General features: G+C 42.8%; 2 protein-coding genes across 6 annotated transcripts in view; one reads left to right on the top strand and one right to left on the bottom strand.

Annotated features, from left to right (window-relative positions):
* Positions 1–15401, top strand: part of ranbp2 (RAN binding protein 2) — a 75595-nt gene extending 60194 nt beyond the window's left edge. For all 3 annotated transcript variants that reach the window (XM_038817874.1, XM_038817875.1, XM_038817873.1), the window contains 7 exons: positions 1463–1665; positions 2364–2574; positions 7302–7394; positions 8644–8783; positions 9572–9845; positions 10061–10395; positions 12960–15401. In XM_038817874.1, the coding sequence (XP_038673802.1) occupies positions 1463–1665; positions 2364–2574; positions 7302–7394; positions 8644–8783; positions 9572–9845; positions 10061–10395; positions 12960–13268 (1565 nt within the window). In that variant the 3' untranslated portion in view covers positions 13269–15401. The remainder of the gene's footprint in view (positions 1–1462; positions 1666–2363; positions 2575–7301; positions 7395–8643; positions 8784–9571; positions 9846–10060; positions 10396–12959) is intronic.
* The window catches only part of LOC119977192, a 31280-nt gene that overhangs the window by 7590 nt on the left and 1673 nt on the right, over positions 1–22017 (bottom strand). Inside the window, exon 1 of one of the 3 annotated variants that reach the window (XR_005463136.1) lies at positions 19422–20525. The exons of 1 other annotated variant lie outside the window; for it this stretch is intronic. Coding sequence is in view for 1 of the 2 variants with exons in the window: in XM_038817884.1 (XP_038673812.1) it covers positions 19481–19579 (99 nt within the window). In the remaining variant the exon portion in view is untranslated. Of the gene's footprint in view, positions 1–19135; positions 20526–22017 lie in introns of those variants that run through there. One more of the 3 variants, XM_038817884.1, reaches the window with a different exon arrangement.

Genomic DNA, 22017 nt, shown 5'->3' with positions numbered 1-22017 from the left:
TCCAGAAATTCCTCTGGCTCTTTAGTCTTTTTGGGTTTGATATCTAGGATGGCAGAGATGTTTATGGGCTTTTGAAATGTGGCACTTAGTGCATTCAGGATTTGTGCCCGTCTATCATCATCCAGGGTATTGGGCCTGCTGAAGTGCAGCGTGGTCAGCATAATTGAAGTGGTTGAGGTGACTGCGGTATTCGGCTGAGGTTAAAACCTGTTGGACTAGGGCCCAGAGGTCCTGAGAGTCAGCTTGATAAACTGAGATGGTGGTTCTCAGATAGTCCACAAAAGCAGCAGGAGATTTCTTCCTGTCTGGGATTGCAGTTAGAATAGCCATCATCTCACTGGGTCTCCACGGAAAATAAACATCTATCGTGGGCTAAGCTGCCGCTGTATATAAGGTAATCTTAGCAATTACTGGTCCCAATAGGCTGTCCTCTCATTCCTTTTGCCTGAGGTCCCTGTGATCACCCATCCCCCTCACCATGATACTCCTGACTTAGCCTGACTACCCACAATGCCTCAGTGCCATTCCCTTTTGTTCATTTCCTCAGCTACAAGTTTGTGGCTTAGTCGATCTTTAATTTTTAGTGTGTTTCTAAATGCCTAAAGCTGTGCAACAGCATTTGGTGAAGAGCTTTGTTGGTCTGAAAAAAATGAAAGACTTTTTTGTATTCTGTAGAAAGTGCAAATACTTAGAGATTTGCATATACTACGATCATTACGCTTTGAAGAAAGTGTACTTTCAGAATTTGAAACAACAAAAGTACTCCAGCACTTTATAAAAAGGGATAACAAATGTTTTTTCCCAGTTGCCTCATTTAGGGTACCAAGAATTTGTCCCAAGTGGTGGTTCCTAACTAGTACTGAGTCCACCTTGCTCCGAACTGCAATATTTGTGCATCCCATTCTCTCCACCAGCTTTTCCACCCTCCACTCAAACAATTGATTGCCAGATAATAGTAAAACAACAAAACTAAAGCACATGGGAGTCATGCTCAGTGCTTCAATTTAACTTTTATCTCTTCCAAATATTTCAACCGGACACCTTGAAATTTATTTGGGGCTAGTTTTGTCCCATTATTTTGCATAGCCCAACATCACTAGCTCATTCGTTCCAGCACTTTATACCTTTTGAGTCTGGCTGCGAAGTAGATCATGCCTGCTGGTAAAGACTCTACATGCCGTGGGTCTATGTCTGGATTTTCTGAGATTGGTACATGCCACCACTCATTGTACCAATCATTGTAAAGGATTGATGAGAGAAGTTGACTTGTTCAAGGTTAAATAGTGCGATATTCTGAAATTCGTTTTTTTTTCTTGTGTGTGGGGGGTGGGCTACATTGTTTTGAAGGAACATGAGACTGATCATTTGATTATGACGCAGCAATTTATGCTGAAGTCATTTTTTTCAAAAGTTTTGATCAGATTTTTTATCGTAAGTTTTTATAACTCTATACTTTGCATAGACTCCAGTGGGGATAATCTCGTAGAAGATGGTGAAAAAGACTGTATCTTTGTGTGGGAGAAGGTGCCAACCCGTGAGGAGAAATTAAAGGCTGAAAAGTTATTGCTTCCTTCCACATTTTTTTGTGGTCTGAGCAGTGACACTGAAGGAGAGAAGGAAGAAGATGATTTCGAGACTGAGATGAGAAAAATAGGGGAATTACAGGTGAGATTTTAAAATGCCTTGATATAACCAATTGATCGTGGATCCTGGTAATGGCCCTCATTCAGATCATTGCAACACACAGTTGGCCCAAATGAGGACCTACAAATATTGTCACAATTTTTCACAAAAATCACCCCTCATTTGGGACTGGACATTTGTTTATTAGGTAACAAAATTGAGGCTCTACCTTTCTGAAGTAATTACTATTTGAAACTATCAAAATATGTTACTAAATCAGAAAATACTGGAAAAATTCACCCAGTCTGAGCCCGTTTGAATGGTACGGACTCGAAACACGAACTCTGTTTCTCTCTCCGCAGATGCTGCCAGATCTGCGGAGCTTTTCCAGCATTTTCTGTTTTTATTTCCGATTTCCAGCAATACATTTGCTTTCAGCAAAAGATGTAGTTTGCTACTCCCAGAATTCAGTTGCATTTTGCAACGAGTGGCAGTGCAGTTGACAATTAATATTTAATGTTGTGCTATTTGGCTTAAAATGGAATAGCATGATTTTATTTAATTTAAATAGTAAAATATAGTCTCTTGTCTGTAAATTGATCTTTTGTATTATAATAAAGAAGTCTTTGGCAATTGGTTAATTAGAACAAAAGTACCATTGTTTTAACAAATGTCCCTTGTGAACCCTATTTTTTTATTGCAGTTAATTAAGTTGTGGTAATGATTTGTTTTCGTTACAGATAGCACAGGAAAAAACTATCAGCAGCTCCACTGATGTAGGTTCTGAAGTCCAGTTGAATGAGCACACTAGTTCTCCACAGGTTAACGTTTTAGAGATTGAACCAGATTCGACAGAACAATTTGAAATTATTGAATTTCCAGATGTGGATTCCGGCAGCCCCATTGATTTAACAACTAAAAAAGAAATGGAACCTGATTCCACTAGTCAAGGTACAAAAAGGCCGATAGGTGATAAGAATTGGGGTAGAAATGCTCTCCAGATTTGTGAAAAGGGATACATAAGTGTAGGAGTCAAAATCCAGCAAGTAGAGGCTTGTGGATCCTGGATTAGAATCATTCTCAGATCAAAAGATTGCACTATATTCTAGACCCTAAGGATGGGTAGTTTCCTCAGAAGAACTTGTAATGGAAGCTGTAAGGTGCCTTTTCATTTTTGTTTTGTATTTATTCAACGAGTGTGGATGCATCTGATCCTGAGATATTACTGTGGAGAGCTTGAAAAGTTCATAAGATATAGGAGCAGAATTAGGCCATTCGGCTCATCGATTCTGCTCCGCCATTCTATCATGGTTGATATGTTCATCATCTACCTAAAGTGTTACAGACCAAGAGCTGGATTTTAAAATCAGCCAGAGCATCTCCTCCCTAGAACACATTACCTAGGTGCAGGAGTAGGCAATTAAGCCTCTCGAGCCTAACATCCTCAATGTGATCATGGTTGATCACATCCTGACCTCAACTCCACCGTCCTGCCTGTTCTCCATAACCCTTCGACCCATTACCAATTTAAAATCTGTCTAACTCCTTAAATTTACTGTCCCTGCATCCACTGCACTCTGGGGTAGCAAATTCCACAGATTCACAACCCTTTGGGAGAAGTAGTTTTTCCTCAAATCTGTTTTAAATTTGCTACCTCTTATTCTAAGGTTATGACCTCTCATTTTAGAATGCCCCACAAGAGGAAGCATCAGATCCATGCCTACTTTACCCATACCTTTTAGCATCTTGTATACTTCAATTAGTTCTACCCTCATTCTTCTAAAATCGAGAGAGTACAGGCCTAAACTGTTCAATCTCTACTCGTACAACAAAACCCTCCATCTCTGGAATCAATCTCGTGAACCTCCTCTGAACTGCCTCCAATGCCTCTGCATCTTTCCTCAAATAAGGGTAGCAAAACTGTGCACAATACTCCAGGTCTGGTCTTACCAATGCCTTTTATAGTTGCAACAATACTTCCTGACCTTTATACTCGATTCCTTTTATTATAAATGCCAACGCTCCATTTGCTTTGCTTATTATCTGCTGCACCTGCATGCTTGTTTTCTGTGACTCATGCACAAAGTCACCCAGATCCCTCTGCATCGCAGCAGCCTGCAGTTTCTCCGTAATACTGTGGTTAATTTTCATATGGCAGTTGCATTAAATGAAAATAGTTTGAGCAGTGCTGTTTTGAGTTGGCTCTATTGCTTGTATGCTTAGTTTCTGTGTATCTCCAGTATCTGCTTGGATATTAACTTAAAATCTGCTACTATTCAGAATCATGTAACAGCTATTTTCCTTAAAGGTCCAATCACATTTAGACCACAAACGAATCATCTTTTGTGTCTGTATACTCAGTCGATCCATCGCTGATTTACAAGTGAATTGTTTTTTCATGTTTGAAAATCTTTGAACCAGATCAAACTTAGTTGAGCTTTTGAGGGAACTGGGCCTTCGGTTTTGACAAAGGTTTTTAAAAAATATTTTATTCAAGGCATTTTAATATAAACGAACAAAACAGAAGAACAATCATACAACATTATAAACAAACCTCCCCCCGCCACCCCCAACCCCCCCGCTCCCCCAATACTGCCCCCTTCTCACATCCTGCCTTCCCCATTTTAACTCCCCGCCCCCCAACTTTGCTGACCTCTTAAATCTCCTTAAAGGAATCAATAAACGGCTTCCACCTCTGAGTGAACCCATCGACTGACTCCATCAGGACAAACTTGACAGTCCCCAACCTCTGGAATTCCGCCTGGTCGTTCACCCACACCCATGCTTTCAGCGGCTCCGAGTCCCTCCACCCAAGTAAAATCCGTCTCTGGCTATCAGGGTGGCAAAGGCTAAAACATCGGCCTCCCGTGCCCCCTGAACTCCTGGGTCTTCCGACATCCCAATATCGCCAACTCTGGGCTGACTTCTCCCCCAGCACCTCGGACATTACGTCTGCAGACACCTGCCAGAACCCCCTCAGCTTCAAACAAAGCGGCACGGTTGCACAGTGGTTAGCATTGTTACTTCACAGCGCCAGGGACCTCGGGTTTGGTTCCTGGCGTGTCTCACTGTGTGGCGTCTGCACGTTCTCCCCGTGTCTGCCTGAGTTTCCTTCAGTCCGAAAGATGTGCTTGTTAGGTGAATTGGGCATTCTGAATTTGGAGCCCCTAGTTGCCGGAGTGTGGCCATTAGGGGCTTTTCACAGTAACTTCATTGCAGTGTTAATATAAAACTACTTGTGACGCTAAAAAAGTTTATTATTATTAATGCCCAATACATGTGGATGTGATTCCCGGGTCTCCCACGCACTACCCACACCTAGCCTCTGCCCCCTCAAAAAAACCTACCCATCCATGTTACCGTCATATGTGCCCAATGGGCTACTTTAAACTGAATGAGGCTTAACCTCAACCCATGTCCCGGCCTCTACCTCCCCTCACACTTATGCTTTGTGTCCCCCACCAGGGTCCCCACCCAATCCATCAACTCCTTGTAGACCTCGGACACCTTCCCCTCCCCTATCCCATCATTCAATAGTACCTTATCCTGCAACCCCAAGGGCAGCCGCCTGAGAAAGGATGGCACCTCTCTCTTTACAAAATTCTGGTCCTGCAGGTACCTGAAACTTTTCCCCCTGGGCAACTCGTACTCCTTCTCCAGGTCCTCCAACTGCAAATCTGCAGTCTGGGGTTCCCTTTGTTAGGGAGCTGTCCAAAATGGCCGCGGTCACTATTCTCACCATGAGGCCGGGCCCCTGCACTTCGGGGTTTCTATTTGTCCAGGGGGCACCCAACATGGCTGCCGACTATGTGTACGTCACCCCTGCACTCAGGGGTTTCCCTTTGTCTGGGACCCAAGTGGCTGCTTGTGGCACCATCTAGTTTCCTCAGCCTGTTCCTCCCCTGACGAGGCCTGTACAATACCCATTTTTATTTCTCTGTTCCTTTTGTCTGCCTTGCCCATCGCAGGATCCTTTCATGGTCCTGGTATCAGTGGAGCTTTGCGATAATTGCCCTCAGCTGCTCACCGGCCTTGAGTGACCTGTGCGCTCGGTCAAGCTCTGGGGGTTTGGGGAAGCTGTCTCTGGACTAAGTTGACCAACATTTGGGCGAAGTAGTCTGTCGGATCTTTGCCCTCAATGCCTTGGGGCAGGCCCATAATCCTGATGTTTTGTCATCGGGACCTGTTCTCCTGGTCCTTGACTTTTCTCCTTGGGTGGCCCAGGACCCCCACCAACCTCTTTACTTCCGCCGTCAGGATGGCGATTCTGTTGCTCTGGTTCTTTACCAGGTCGAGGATCGTCCTCTCCTGGGTTGTCACTTTTCCCCCCAAGCCGTCTATTGCCTTCTGCATGATAGCCACCTTGACCGATACCTGTATTTCTATCTTGATTGCCTCCTTCATGGCGGTGATCAGGAAACTCTTCCATCCGTTACCAGGTGGTGGGCGGGAGGAAAGGTTGATGCTCGGATTTTGGCTGCCTTCTCCCTTTGCCTCGTTGGTCTGCTATTTTGTCCACCTGCTTTTGGCGTCTCTTCAGCCCCTCGAGCCCCCGTTCAATAACATCCTTCCTCTGTTACCCTCAAGTTGTTGAGAGATTTTTCCCCATCGCATTTGAGCAAAATTCAACTAAAGTGCCTTTTTTTTTTTGTCCCGGTTTGGAGGAGAGCCACCTGATGTGCCTCCTCTCAGCACATCACCGTCACTAGAGGTCCCTTATCCCGCTTTCTGACTGGTCGGCGTGACCCACTACTGGGACTAAATCCAGGCCTTGTTGTAGCAGAGTCTCAACTCTTAACTGCCCGATTGAAATAGCCTAGCAAGTCACTCAGTTCTTGGGCAATTAGGGTGGGACACAAATGCTGTCCCAGCCAGCGAGACCCACATTCCAAGAATGAATTGTTAAAAATGCAATACAGCAACTCGCTTAGGCATCTTTGGTGCCTATGACATATAACACGGAAAGGGCAAGAGCAACAAAGTGTAAGGAAGCTTTCCTCAATCTATTTGATTTGTTTCTTTCATTGCTGGGCCCAAATCCTGCAACTCTTTAACAGCATTGTAGAGTATCTTCATCACCCTGATTGTAATAGTTTAAGAAGTTGGCTCTCCACTCCTTTTTCGAGGGCGGTCAACAGATGGGCAATAAATACTGACCTTAGCTATCAACGTCCACATCCTGTCAATGAATGAAAAAGACCTGTTGTGTGCCTCAGACCTCTTAACTGGGGTGAAATAATCTTTTCCGTTTGGAGCAAGCACAGAAGCACCTTGCATCTCAGCACTCTGAACTGGATTTAAATCAAATTCCAAGGTAAAAATAGTGTTCCTATTTTACCAGTCCCTACATGAGTACGGGAATTCATTAATTTTGTAATTCTGAAAACTATTGTGGCAGCCATTTTGAAACCAAGTTCAAATTGGTTCACTTGGATGTTTGCTGAGTAGTTAAAATAGTGATATCTGTTCATATTGAAATACATTTTTAAAATTCCGTGACTTAAATTGCTATTCAAAATGATGGTGAAATACAGTACATATTTGAGATTGTATTATGACTCTAAACATTGTTTATGGCATACCTAATAGCAGTTGCTTATGTATTTATCTAGATTATGAATCATTTCTACTGTATTTGTGTTGTTTTAGTTTATAATACAAGTGTTTCTATCTTCCAGAAAATGGGATGTTTGGATTTGGTGATGCCGAAATAATTTCTTTCGCAGATTTGGCTGCACAGAGTACAGAAGAATACGGATTTGCTCAGAAAGGTAGCATCAAAATTGCTGCTTGATAACTATGGAAGTACACACACAAATAGTGTCTTGCTTAGCATAAACCTTTGATTAAAAATACATAAAGACCAGCTATGGATTACAGTAATCATACAGTTTAATTTCCTGGCTATCGTTAACCTGATAGTCTTTCAGAATCATTCACCTGCTGGCGTGCGATGGCCTGCTCTGTATCTGGACTCCAGATAGCAACCTGGGTTATCAATGTAAAAAACAGTACAGAAAGTTCCCTGTGACCAATGTTCTTGCCTTGTGTTGCATTGTGTCTTAGATACCAAAAATACTTATGTTTAATTTCTGACCCTTATTGTTATCTCATCCTGGCCAGAGTGGAAATAACAGATCAGGCAGAATCTGAGGAAAGAAACAGAACTAAGATTTCAGGTCAATGAACTTTCTCTGACATTCTGATGAAACGTCATCGACATGAAACTGAATGTCGACCTGAGCTGCGGAATATTTCCAGAATCTTATTTTTATTTCACATTTCCAGCATCTGCAGTATTTGCTTTTGTGCAGGTCTTGTGGATATTTACTTATCTGTGATGCCCCCTCCCCCCACTTTGCCATATTGAGATTTGAGCTCACATTAGCAGTTTGGAAATTTAAATTTAGTTTCAAAATTTTGAAATAAAATAAATTGTCAGTTGAAGAGCCCCTGCTGCTATCAGACAAAATCCAAATGGCTCCAAGTGAGCTGCATGAATAAGTAGAAAAGAACAATGAAAGACTAGATCTTGAGTTGCAGGCAAAAATAATTTCCTAGCCACTCCATTTTGAAATTAATGGTAATGCATCGTATAGCACTGTAAATCTTAGGAATTGGCTACATGAAACTTTTCTATCTAAACTTAATTGTTTACTTAAATCTTTGTGAGCTGTTCAACTTACTTAACTGATGACGCATGAAAACAAATTTGTTTACAATTCAGTAATCTTGTTCGAGTGGGAATTTTGTCTTTTAGAACTGAGTACCTATTCATAGTTTGGATATTTTCCTGATAAACTGTACTGCTGTAAATGGTGTCTGCTTCCATTGTACTTCAGCTTTTTAGTGGCCTTTTATGGAGGGGAGGGGATTTCTAAACAAAATAATTCTGTCTTAAAATTTCTGGCAATTTGCTTCTAAAATCTGCACAAATGTTCATGGCTGGAAATGATCAGACTAGAAGCCCTTTTATATTCTGTTATTCTCTTGATAATGCAACTTTCTTTAATAAAACAGAATCCAATTTCACATGGGCAAATGCAGGAACAACTCTGTTTTCTTCAATGATGCCGAGAACTCCATGTGGTGAAGATGATGGTACTGATGTGGTAACTAGTGATGATATCCACTTTGAGCCAATAGTTTCTTTACCTGAGGTAAAAAGCATACATTTGTCATACCATTTATGTAATTGTTCAGAGGAAATGTGCCAGAAATGCTACATGTTAGAACTCTACATGTTTTAGTTGTCTCTTTTTTTTCTTCCTTTTTATTAATCAATTTAGAATACTCAATTATTTTTTCTCCAATTAAGGGGCAATTTAGCGTGGCCAATCCACATAACCTGCAGATCTTTTGGGTTGTAGGGGTGAAAGCCACGCAGACATGGGGAGAATGTGCAAACTCCACACCGACAGTGACCCAGGGCCAGGATTCAAACCCGGGTCCTCAGCGCTGCAGTCCCAGTGCTTAACCACTGTCTCATTATTTTAAACTAATCTAGGGCAGCACGGTAGTCCACTAGTTAGCACTGCTGCCTCAGGACACAGAGGTCCCAGGTTCGATCCCAGCCTTGGGTCAGTGTCCATGTGGAGTTTGCACTTTCTCCCCGTATCTGCGTGGGTCTCACCCCCACACCCTAAAAGATGTGCAGGGCAGTTTGATTGGCCACGCTAAATTGCCCCTTAATTGTATTTAAAAAAATTGGGTACTCTTTATAAAAAAAAAATTAAAAAACATTTTTTTTTAAAAGATTTTTGTTTAATCCTAATCTAATTTGTTTATAGTTTAATCTTTTTCACCTAAAATTTAGGTAGTAACTAATATTGTAATGCAAGTCTGCACAATGTCCCTTTAGAAGTGCAGAGATCTTGGGAAAGTTGAATTTCCATTGTAGCTCGCATAGCAATGTTGCTAAACTAATAAATGCTACTAATTTCACTAGGTTGAGACAAAATCTGGCGAAGAGGACGAGGAAATTATATTTAAAGAAAGATGCAAGCTGTATCGATGGGACCGAGATACTTCTCAATGGAAAGAACGTGGTGTTGGAGATCTAAAAATTCTGTATCACTCCCAAAAACAATGTTACCGTATTCTGATGAGACGAGAACAGGTTCTCAAGGTCTGTGCGAACCATGTTATTAATGAGGAAATGGAGCTCAAATTAATGAATACATCGAGTAATGCATTTGTTTGGACTGCAGCAGATTACACTGGTGAGTTTTTGACCTGCATTACATTCAACTCAAAGCTTGTCATGATCATCAATTGTATTGAAGTGAAGAATTGTAATATTCTGTATTGTCTATAAATCCTTTAGAACTCAGTGAAAAAAAACACATCTGTTTTCACATTATTTGGTGAATTGCTATAAAAATATGTTGCTCATTATTAGGCAGAAAAATAATACAACTGTTGGTTCCTTTTCTAGATGGTGAAGCAAAAATAGAACAACTTGCTGCCCGATTCAAAACTCCTGAGTTGGCTGCTGTTTACAAAAAGAAATTTGAAGAATGCCAAAATGCACTTTCACAGTTTCAAAAATCTGAGGAATCCCAAGTTATGGCCCAATTAGATAGTGGCAATCCTGTTGTTTATTTTGATGTGTCAGCTGGTGAGGAGGTCTTGGGACGAATTACAATGGAATTGCTTGCAAATAAGGTTCCACGAACAGCCGAAAACTTCAGGGCCCTCTGCACTGGAGAGCGGGGTTTTGGTTTTAAAAAATCAATATTTCACCGGGTTATTCCAGAATTTGTTTGCCAGGTAATTATGTGCCTAATTTACCCATGTGTTGGTATCTCGTTTGTAGGCTGTTTGTAGCTGTAATATAAAATCTATATCAATATCTTGTTTCTGTGCTGAAAGGTGGTAAGAGGGAGTAGTTGGTGTAGTGAGTTGCAGAGTCACCAGCTGAGCTTAGCTATTCTGTGCTTAATGGATTCAGTATCTGTTATGCTGAGGAGCAATTGCTGTCAGTTTCAAGTGAACTTGACTCCACAGCACACATTATCACTTAAATCAGCATTAATTAGGGCAGCAGGGCTGCGCAGTGGTTAGCACTGCTGCCTCACGGCACCGAGGACCCTGGTTCAATCCTGGCCCTGGGTCACTGTCGGTGTGGAATTTGCACATTCTCCCGTGTCTGCATGGGTCTCACCCCCACAACCCAAATATGCGCAGGGTAGGTGAATTGGCCATGCTAAATTGCCCCTTAATTGGAAAAAATAATTACTTATTTTTTTTTAAAAATCAGCATGAATTACATAGAATATACAGCACAGGTGCAGGCATTTTGGATCTGCTGGTTTGTTCCATACGAGTCTCCTCCCATATAGTCTACCTCCTATCAGCCTTACAGCTTTTTCACATGTTCTCATCTTTTTTCCTTTCGAAATCTAAACTTGCCTCAACTACTACTTGTGGTATTAAGTATCTCATTTTAATCATTGAATATAATCTGGGATTTATTTGCTTTTGTTGGGTTCATGGCTTCTAGTTTAAGATTTTAAGTGGAAACCTTTCTCCATTCTCTCCTGTTCAACTTACTAAATTTAAATACCCCTCTGGTTATTTCTGAAGGAAAATATTCTGAACAGTTCAGTTTTTCCTGTAGTTATAATCTTTCAGTTTTGATACCATCTTTGGAATTTTTCTTTGCAGTAGTTTCAGTGCTTCTGACTTGAATTTTAAAGTTCATCTGCCACTTAACTGTCCATGCAGGAAGCACCAGGGCACTTTGCACACAGCAAGATTCTGGTTTGAGAAACAGGAACCTAGATTTTATGGTTGGGGCGAAAGAATGGCACTTGCTGTTTTTGCGGACTTTAGAATATAGAATAGTTGTTAGCAGTCTGATCATGGTATCCGCAACAAGAGAATCTTTGGTGTCAGACCAGGGCAAGATACATGAAGGCTCTTAGAATCCTCTCAGCCACAGAATCTAAACCAAGAATTTGAATATTGATTTCAATCATGTACAGAAAAAAGATTGGAAAGAAATAAGTGACTAAGGTAGTGATAAGAGATGGGAAAGGGTTTTTAAAATTATGTATGATATATATTTAAAATCTCTGCTAAATTCTGAAAGAATGAGACTTTACTGTTGTAAAATTAATATTTCACACCCAGGTAAGTTGTTTGGTAGAAATTAGGGCTGATCACAGTAAAACGTTTGCTCTAATCCAAAAGCACAAGCCCCAACATTTTCTGGCATGTTTAGCACGTAAAAGAGGGGCTAATACTGCACCCTCTCACACCCTTGCATTGATTTCAAACCTATGTCTATTGATGAGGTTCCATTATTGAACACGTTGTAGCAAATGGTAACTGATCTTAACTTCCAGATTTCTGGCTTTAATTTCATGTGGATATACTTCAGATTTGCTTGATAATAGAGGGCACTTTTAGCTTTGCCATTATTCTCAATATAAAGTTTAGACCAATATGTCAGTTGGTATTATATTCTTTCTAGTGAGGTTGAGACTCAGGCACATGTCTTTTACACTACATGACTTTTACATTACATATAACCTGGAAGAAGTTATGCCAAATTAAGTTTAATTTTCAGTAGTAACATTGCATCACTTTGCAATCACAATAACAGTGACGTTCATCCAGTTAAATTCAAGGGACAATCTCGATAATAGTGAAGCTTGTCCAGTTAAATTCAAGGAAGATGCAGCAGATAATACAGGAAGAGATGGCATTGATATGCTATATAGATCTGAGCCTGGATAATTGGCTCCTTCTGTCTTCACTGACATGTGTCCTGCCCGTCCGCTCCTATTGTCCTGTGCCATCTTTTATCTTCCCATTGTCTTCTCCCTGGTTCAGTTCTCTGCCATGTTCAAACGCCTGTTTGAACAGTTGGAATGCAAATATATCCATTAACATAAACAATCATTGGTCTCAATTGATTGGTTTAAGGATTTCAAAAAAAATTGCAACTACAGATGGGCCGTAAAGTTCTGAATCTAAAACACTTTATTTTCCCCAGTTTGGGGCTGATTTACTTCAGTTTCTGGAGCAACTTCAGCTGAAGGTAAACTTCTCAAATGGCTTGCTCATTTTCAGTTCATACTCGTGCTAATTATTTAAAATTTAAATGAGTTCTGAAAGGCTGCTGTAGGGAGGGGCTGGAATTTAAAATCAGCAAGTAGGTAGTGTTACTTAAATATCATTGGTGGAGAAGCAGATGAGGATGCAACAGTTGACATGAGACAACAGAGGAAATGTCCCTGGATATCAGCAGAATCAAGTTTAGAATTTAGGTGGAGAGTATCTTTATGGTGTTTTGACATTTAACATAAAATTGCATTCTGTTTCAGGGTGGTGATATCACAAGGTCTGATGGAACTGGTGGAAAGTCTATTTATGGAAATCAATTTGAAGATGAAAACTTCATTATACATCACACTTGTCCTGGTTTGTTGTCCATGGCAAATAAGGGGCCAAACACAAATAATTCACAGTTCTTCATCACCCTAAAGGAAGCCAAACGTTTAGATTTGAAGCATGTAGCTTTTGGCTATGTAAAAGAAGGCATGGATGTTGTGAAGAAAATTGAAACGTTTGGCTCACAAAGTGGTGGCACGAGTAAAATCGTTATGATTACTGATTGTGGACAGATTTCGTAAATGGAGAATACCTGGTTTCTCTTTGGTCATGCTCTCTATTTGGGATTTGGAATGGTGTCATACTGGATACTGCCGATGTAAACTGTATTGGTCTAAACATTGGATGTACAAATTATATTGACTGCTACCAGCTGTCAATTTTTTTAGTGTTGAAATTGCATGTTTCGGAATAAAAGTTTTGACAAACATTTAATGAGCAGTGGCATTTATCTGAAATGTACACACATGATTTTTGTGACATTGTGCAGTTCTAGCCAACTGTACGGAGCAGTTTTTAAACCTGGCAATCAAAGTTCAGGAAAAATTGTCATTAAGTTGCAACTTTTTAAAAAAAAAAGTGTAACATTTGAGAATTACGGTGGAAATTAGTAACTGCATTCCTGGACTAAAAGTTGGAATTGCCAAACAGGGTTTGGTAATTTTAACCAGGCGTTGCATATTTTTGTTGCATCCATTTTAGAGCAACCAAAACACCTAGGTGTTTTATTTTTCAATTTAAAAATCCTGGAATGGGGTTGCATTTGCTGAGGCCCTATTGCCAAGAATAAAGTTATACTGTTAACATTGCAAATATTGGAACAGATTTGACACTATTGTAAAATGTAAAGTCTTTTTAACACAGATTCTAGTATTTGCTAATGTGATTGGCTCTGTAATTTTAAATTGGTAAATTTAAATAATTAAAACCCATAACTTTATAAATATTTTTAATAAAGGAATAATTCTATCGGTGATTTGAGCCGCTTCCGTTCTATTGTTCTTTTTTCAAATTCATGCGAACTTGAAATGGAGGTACATGCCGTACCAACGTACATTTATTGTATCTTTCTAAATGTTTCAAATTGTGCGTTTACTCCTTATTCCAGGATAATTTCAGTAAGGTATTAGTGAAAGGGTGTCTTTAAGAGATTAATTCATGGTTATGCAATTCTCCTAAGTACTGTGCTATACTGAGTCATCCTTCCATGGGCACTAGTTAGTTTTTCCTCCTCTTGCCAGCAGTCCTAGTTACAATCTCAAAAGATTTCATTTGATGTGAAGCTTCCACAGCTTCTCCTTCCCCCCCCCCCCCCCCCAATCTAAGTTCTGTTAAAGGCTGGTTTGAACTTTAGGCCTTCAATTTTGATTTCCTCGTGCGCTGCTGCCAGTGTGTAGTGCTTTTTTCACACATATATTTTCTCACAAAAAAGTCATCAAATTTTGCATATTTTCATCATATTGAAGGCCCATGTAGCAGGAAATATCTACCATGCCGTACCCTCCTGGTTGAATTTGCACCTGAAATTCATTCCATTTACTTCCTTTACTCTGTATAATTAATGCTTATTTGGGTCACACGTTTTAACCTATGTTGCAGGTGTAATTTTTTTTAACCACATGTTCACTTTGATTTTGAACCAGAAGAAGAATGTGACAGAAAATATGTAATTTCTTTAGAATGTCTCTGGAAACTAATCGTTTTCCAAGAATATTTGGAAAAGACTTTTTAAAAGTTTGCATCAATTGTAAAGGGATGTTTTTTTTGGTGTAAGGAATACAAGTTCATGACCTGGTGACCCGTGACCTGAATGTAATACCGATAGAAAGAAAGTTAAGACCAGAAGTTGTGTTGGCCGATGGACGCAAAAGAGAGCTGCAGCAAGCAGGAGATCATGGCATATTTGCAAGGATCTCTGTGTAATACAGTTAGGACAGATGGGATTAGAGTAGAGGTTGTGAATTGGATGATTCAACTGCTGCCAATTCAGTTTTGGGAGAGCTAACTTAATGATTTCATGGTATTTTGAAAGGATCAGGTAAGAGTCTCTGGGGAATCAATGCCATTTAGACTGTTTTGAACCTAGCTCAGGAGATTACGCAAGCATGTGTTTGGGTAGTGACTGCCTCCAGGGACATCTGATGGAATATGGTTGCCAGTGAGCACAACTGAATTCTATTGAGTGGAAAAATCTTGTGTACCAGAGGCTGAGTTGGAGAATTTTGGAATTGTACATGTTGCCACATATCTGCAGGGAGTAATGCAGGTACTTGTGATTCTGGAATATGTATCTTTGCATTGACTATTCACTTGCCTGTTAATTCATGTTTAATGTATATTAGTTCTGATTCATATTAAAGTGAAAGATACAAAAAGTGATGTCTTGTTGATAAATTCTTCTTTTGGGAGTCATTCTGTATTAGAATTAGAACAGTACAGCACAGAACAGGCCCTTCGGCCCTCAATGTTGTGCCGAGCAATGATCACCCTACTCAAGCCCACGTATCCACCCTATACCAGTAACCCAACAACCCCCATTAACATTATTTTTTTTAGGACACAAAGGGCAATTTAGCCTGGCCAATCCACCTAACCCGCACATCTTTGGACCGTGGGAGAAAACCGGAGCACCCGGAGGAAATAGTTACTTTGGTTTACAGTTTCCCCCACAGCAATTTGAACCTCTAATTTTCTTAACGGTATGGGGATTTTGCACATGGCTTGTGATGCCTAGTAAAGGCATTTCAGATTATGAACTTTCTGCCAATACTTAAAAAAAAAATAAAAAAAATAGACACTATGAAGTTGTCAAGGTGGCTGCCACAAATCATGTGAATTTGGCATTCGGATTACAAACAATATTAAGTATCTGGAGAATGCCTACTTAACTATGGATTCTGATAGTACCTCAAAACCATTTTGTGAAGTTCACACATTTTATTGTTTAAAGATGGGCAAACACCCAAATACTATGGCATTGCTGGTCTCCCATGTTTCATACTGGACAAAAGGGAAGGTAGAAACTCTTATTATCAACTTCCCAGAAATTCAATAGTCATTATCAACTTCCCAATGTCCCATGATGACCTCCCATCCAAACTAGACACTGAGACATCAGTTGACAATTAGTCTGAGAACCAGATTGAAACTGGATGCAGATCTTCAAGCAGTCAAATTACTTCACCTGTGTCAGTTTCAAAAGTCATCTGAGAACCAACATCCTAGATGGTTTGCCACAAGAGACCTCAACTTGCTGTGAACTCTTCACTTTAAAAAGTGCTCACTTCACCTTTAACTCATCAACTCCAATAAATTACTGGTTTGCCATTTGGCAGCCTGGAAATTATAAATCAGAAACTGAATGAACTAATCTGCATAAAGTGTACTATCTTTAATGTGTGTGTAAAACAAGAGCGTATAACAACATTTTGGGATAACTGGTGGTATTGTCAATGGACTAGCAATCCAAAAATGCAAGTTAGTGCTCTGGGGACCTGGGTTCAAATCCCACCACAGCAGCTGGTGAAATTCAAATTCAATAAAAATCTGGAATTAAAGGTCTCATGATGACCAAGAAGCCATTGTTGATTGCTGTAAAAACACATTTGGTTCACCAATCTCCTTTAGGGAAGGGAACCTGTCACCCATACCTCTGGCATGTGACTCCAGACCCACAAATGTGGTTGACTCTTAAATGGCCTAGCAAACAATTCAGATCAAGGGCAACTGGGGTGGACAACAAAGGATGGCCCAGCCAGTGGCACCCACATCCTTAAATGAATATTTAAAAAGCTTGCTGCTGAATCATTTAATTGGAATGCACCCTGCAAACTTCTTTTGAAACAAAACCTGCGGATTATAGACAGAGAACAAATACATTGTGACACTTGCATCATAATCAGGATATCGTAACCCTTGATGTTCAATTCTCTAATTTTGTTCCCAGACTCCAAACAGGGCCTCTTGTCTGTTCTTCACTGAGGATTGGTACTAGTGCATCAGATGGGAAATTATGTTTCAAGGGATGGACTAGAAAGAAATTTCACAATCTTTATTGGCACAAGTAGGCTTACATTAACACTGCAATTAAGTTACCGTGAAAAGCCCTTAGTCACCTGTTCGGATACATGGATGGAGAATTCAGAATGTCCAAATTACCTCAGCACATCTTTCGGGACTTGTGGAACGAAATCGGAGCACCCAGAGGAAACCCATGCTGGCACTGGGAGAACGTGCAGACTCAACACAGACAGTGACCCAAGCTGGGATTTGAACCTGGGATCCTGGCCTGTGAAGCAACAGTGCTAACCACTGCTACCGTGCTGCCCGATTACAAGGGAATTGATGTTGGTGGGGTGGTGATGCAGGCAGTAAAGGAGTTAAAGTCACAGCTAGATCTTTATTGACAGATGCAGTATAATGTGGATAAATGTGAAGTTATCCAATATGGTAGCAATAAGCAGGAAGGCTGATTATTATCTGAATGGCTATAAATTGAGAGGAGAATGTGCAACAAGACCTCGGTGTCCTTGTATACCAGTCGCTGAAGGTAAGCATGCAGGTGCAGCAAAGAAGGCAAATGGTAAGTGGGCCTTCAGAGTGAGGATTTGAGTACAGGACCAGGGATGTCTTGCTGCAATTATACAGGGCCTTGGTGAGCCCACACCTGGGATATTGTGTGCAGTTCTGGTCTCCTTATCTGAGGAAGCATGTACTTACTGTAGAGGGAGTGCAGAGGTTTACCAGACTGATTCCTGGGATGGTGGCACTGATGTATGAGGAGAGATTGAGTCAGTTAGGATTATATTTGCTGGTATTCAGGAAAATGAGAGGGGATCTCAGAAACTGATCAAATTCCAACAGAAATAAGACCGGGTTGATGCAGGAAAGATGTTCCCATTGGTGGGGAGGTCTAGAAGGTCAAAATCAAAGGATATGGGGTAAACCTTTTGGGACTGAGATGAGAAATTTCTTCACTGTGCGTGGTTATCCTATGGAATTCACTACCACAAGGAGCAGTTGAGGCCAAAACATTGTATGTTTTCAAGGAGTTAGTAAGAAGTCGTACAAGACCAGGTTAAAGTCCAACATGTTTGTTTCAAATCACTAGCTTTCGAAGCACTGTTCCTTCCTCAGGTGAATGAAGGGGTAGCTTCCAGAAACACATACATAGACAACGTCAAAGATGCAAGACAATGCTTTGAATGCGAGCATTTGCAGGTAATTAAGTCTTTACAGATCCAGTGAGGGGTAATCCCAGGTTACAGAGGTGTGAATTGTCTCAAACCAGGATAGTTTGTAGGATTTTGCAATCCCAGGCTAGATGATGGGGGGGGGGGGGGGGGGGGGTGAATAATGCGGCATGAATCCAAGGTCCCAGTTGAGGCCATAGTCGTGTGTGTGTGCGGAACTTGGCTAGAAGTTTCTGTTCGGCGATTCTGCGTTGTTGCGTATCCTGATGGCCGCCTTGGAGAACGCTTACCCGGAGATCAGAGGCTGAATGCCCTTGACTGCTGAAGTGTTCCCCGACTAGAAGGGAACATTCCTGCCTGGCGATTGTCGCGCGATATCAGTTCATCCGTTGTTGCAGTATCTGCATGGTCTCACCAATGTACCACACTTCGGGACATCCTTTCCTGCAACGTATGAGGTAGGCAACGTTGGCCGAGTCGCATGAGTATGTTCCCCGTGCCTGGTGTTCTCGCGTGTAATGGTGGTGCCCATATCGATGATCTGGCACGGCTTGCAGAGATTGCCATGGCAGGGTTGTGTGGTGTCATGGTCGCTGTTCTGAAGGCTGAGTAGTTCAACCGGGACCTTGGATTAATGTTGCATTACATTCACCCCCCACCATCTGGCCTGGGCTTGCAAAATCCTACCAACTGTCCTGGTTTGAGACACTTCATACCTCTTTAACCTGGGATTACCCTTCTCTCTGGATCTGTAAAGACTTAATTACCTGCAAATGCTCGCATTCAAAGCATTGTCTTGCATCTTTGACTTTGTCGATATATATGTTTCTGGAACCTACCTCTTCATTCACCTGAGGAAGGAGCAGTGCTCCGAAAGCTAGTGATTTGAAACAAACCTATTGGACTTTAACCTGGTGTTGTACAACTTCTTACTGTGCTCATCCCAGTCCAACGCCGGCATCTCCACTTCAAGGAGTTGCATATAGTTCTTGGCAGAAGCAGACTTTCAATGAAACACATAGCGACACTGCGCAGGGCCCCGGCCAATTGGGGGGAGGTGGCGAGGGCGCTGGACATAAAGAAAGATGATTTGCGGTGGCAACACCAATTGGAGCCTTATCGGCTCTAAATTTGCTGATAAGCTCATTCTTGAGCCTATCTGCAGGCAATACAGAATCTCATCAGGCTCTGATTAGTACTCACCTTTAGATTGGGAAAGCTGTTTTCCAGACATTGAAAGGTGGTGGAGACTTGGAGCAGTTCTAACACAGATCTCCTGAATTGGTGTGAAGTTTTTGAACTTTCAATGAGTAAAGTGCGAAGCAGCAGTCAGGTTTCTGGCATTTGGTCTGGCAGGCAGTCTGAGGGGAAAAATTAGGTCACCAACCAAGCATCTGGGTGCGAGCCTGCAAAGATTTTTCAGTGATGTGCGGTGTTCTGATTCATGGCCGTTGAGGGTGACTTGACTTCCAAGCCAGGGGGGAAAGGGGCAACCAAAACAAACAGAGGCCACCAGGTCAGATAGCCAGGCACCTGCCAGGAGCACATGTGGCCACAGGGGTCAGCCACTGGAGTGAGAGCCAAGAGGTGAGCAGAGCAGCAGTCCGGAGGTGCGAAGAACACCAGGCAAGTACCAACATTATGTCTCGGGGAATTGGGGAGCAGTGGCCAGGGGGGGTGAATCGACCAGAGGCCAGCCAGGCAACAGGGCCGAAAACAAAAGGGCTGGGCAGCAACCGGATTGGGCAGTGAGAGTGGAGGTGGTCGTTGAGATTAGAGGCCCAGCCGCTAGATCTGTAATTGGAGATGGGCTGCCATGTCACCAGGAAGTGGGGCATGGCATAGGGTCCCCAAAAGTGTACGTCTATTGGGTGGGGCTGGGGCATGATCAGCCGACTGAGTTGGCTGCTCGGTCATGCTCACAATGAATGGCAGAGCAGGCTCGAAGGACTGAACGGCCTACTCCTCTGTCCTATGTTTCTCTAACAGAGCAAGCTCCAGGGGTCAAATGACTCAGCTCGTATTTCTTACACATTGGGATCATTTAGGAAAAGGAATAAGGATGTAAAAAAGACAATAGAAACTGGGAAGTAAGAGTACTGGATGTCACCTGAGGCACCCTCAATTACGACGCGAGAGCGAGGTCGGTAATCAAAAGGCTTTCATCTACAGAGAACTGAACAGCATCCGAGAGAAGTGTGTTCACCAGATGGAGCCTTATTCTATATACCGTTTCCTGGGGGCGTAGCCAGAGGCGGAGTCCCCCAGGGTTCCAAGCCTCTTAAAGGGGCAAGGTTTTAAAGATCAGGTACCGTTTACGGCAGTTATTAATACCGTTCATCACATTCACCCCCTGTTTAAAAAAAACACATAGTCCATCGGGGGTGAAGTGGAGTTATAAGTTCAGTCTTTATGGTGGTCTGATCGTCCGTGCTGACTTTAGCTGCTCCGGTGGTGGCGCCGTGGATGCGGTCGGTTCCGATGGTGGTATATCCGGCAGCACGGTTGACTGAGCCTTTGCCCACCTTGGAGGGGGGGGGGATCAGGGGTGATTTGGGTGATCGGTGCCGGCGCCGGCTGGGGGCACTTGGGGGGGGGGGGGGGGCGCTGTCGGAGTCGGCGGTCGGTGCAGGGCGGGGAGGGTCGGTGGGGAAAATGCTGGGGTCGGTGGGAGAGTCGGTGGGGTCAGTGGGAGAGCCAGCGGGTGCCAGGTCTCGCAGGGAGACGGTATCCTGCCTGCTATCGGGGTGCCCGTCGTAGGCGTATTGAGGGTTTGCGTGCAGCAGGTGGACCCTCTCGACTATTGGTTCCGTTTTATGGCTCCTCACGTGTCTCCAGAGTAGGACTGGACCCGGAGTCGTCAGCCAGGGTGGAAGCGAGACCCCAGAGGTGGACTTCCTGGGGAAGATAAACAAACGATTGTGAGGGGTCTCGTTCATAGCCGTACAGAGGAGCGACCTAATGGAGTGCAGGGCATCGGATAGGACCTCCTGCCCGCGGGCGATTGGGAGACTCCTTGACCGTAGGGCTAGGAGGACAGCCTTCCAAATTGTCGCGTTCTCCCTCTCCACTTGCCCGTTTCCCCGCGGGTTAAAGCTCGTTGTTCTGCTCGAGGCGATGCCCTTGCTGAGCAGGTACCGATGCAGCTCATCGCCAATGAACGATGTACCCCGGTCCGTGTGGATATAAGCGGGGAAACCAAACAGTGTGAAGATGCTGCGCAGTGCCTTGATCACGGAGGCCGAGGTCATATCGGGGCAGGGGACAGCAAAAGGGAAGCGGGAGAACTTATCGATGACGGTGAGGAAATAGATGTTGCAGTTGGTGGACGGGAGGGGTCCTTTGAAGTCCACACTTAGTCGCTCAAAGGGCCCAGAGGCCTTTATCAGGCGGGCCTTGTCTGGTCGATAGAACTGCGGTTTGCATTCCGCACAGATCTGGCATGCCTTAGTCATGGCCTTGACCTCCCCTGTGGAGTAGGGTAGGTTGCGGGACTTGATGAAGTGGGCAAGCCGGGTGACCCCCGGGTGGCAGAGGTCATCGTGGATGAATCTCAGGCGGTCCAATTGCGCGTTGGCGCACGTGCCGCGGGACAGGGCATCTGGGGTCTCGTTGAGCTTCCCCGGGCGATATTTAATATCGTTCGTATAGGTGGAGAGCTCTATTCTCCACGTCAGAATTTTGTCATTCTTTATTTTGCCCCGTTGCCCGTTATCGAACATAAAGGCGACCGACCGTTGGTCGGTGACGAGGGTGAACCTCCTATCGGCTAGGTAGTGCCTCCAGTGTCGCACGGCCT

This window comes from Scyliorhinus canicula, chromosome 14, assembly GCF_902713615.1.
Source record: "Scyliorhinus canicula chromosome 14, sScyCan1.1, whole genome shotgun sequence".
NCBI classification, from domain to species: Eukaryota; Metazoa; Chordata; class Chondrichthyes; order Carcharhiniformes; family Scyliorhinidae; genus Scyliorhinus; species Scyliorhinus canicula.
Note: the sequence above shows the minus strand (reverse complement) of the source record. Positions and strands in the feature narration are given on the sequence as shown.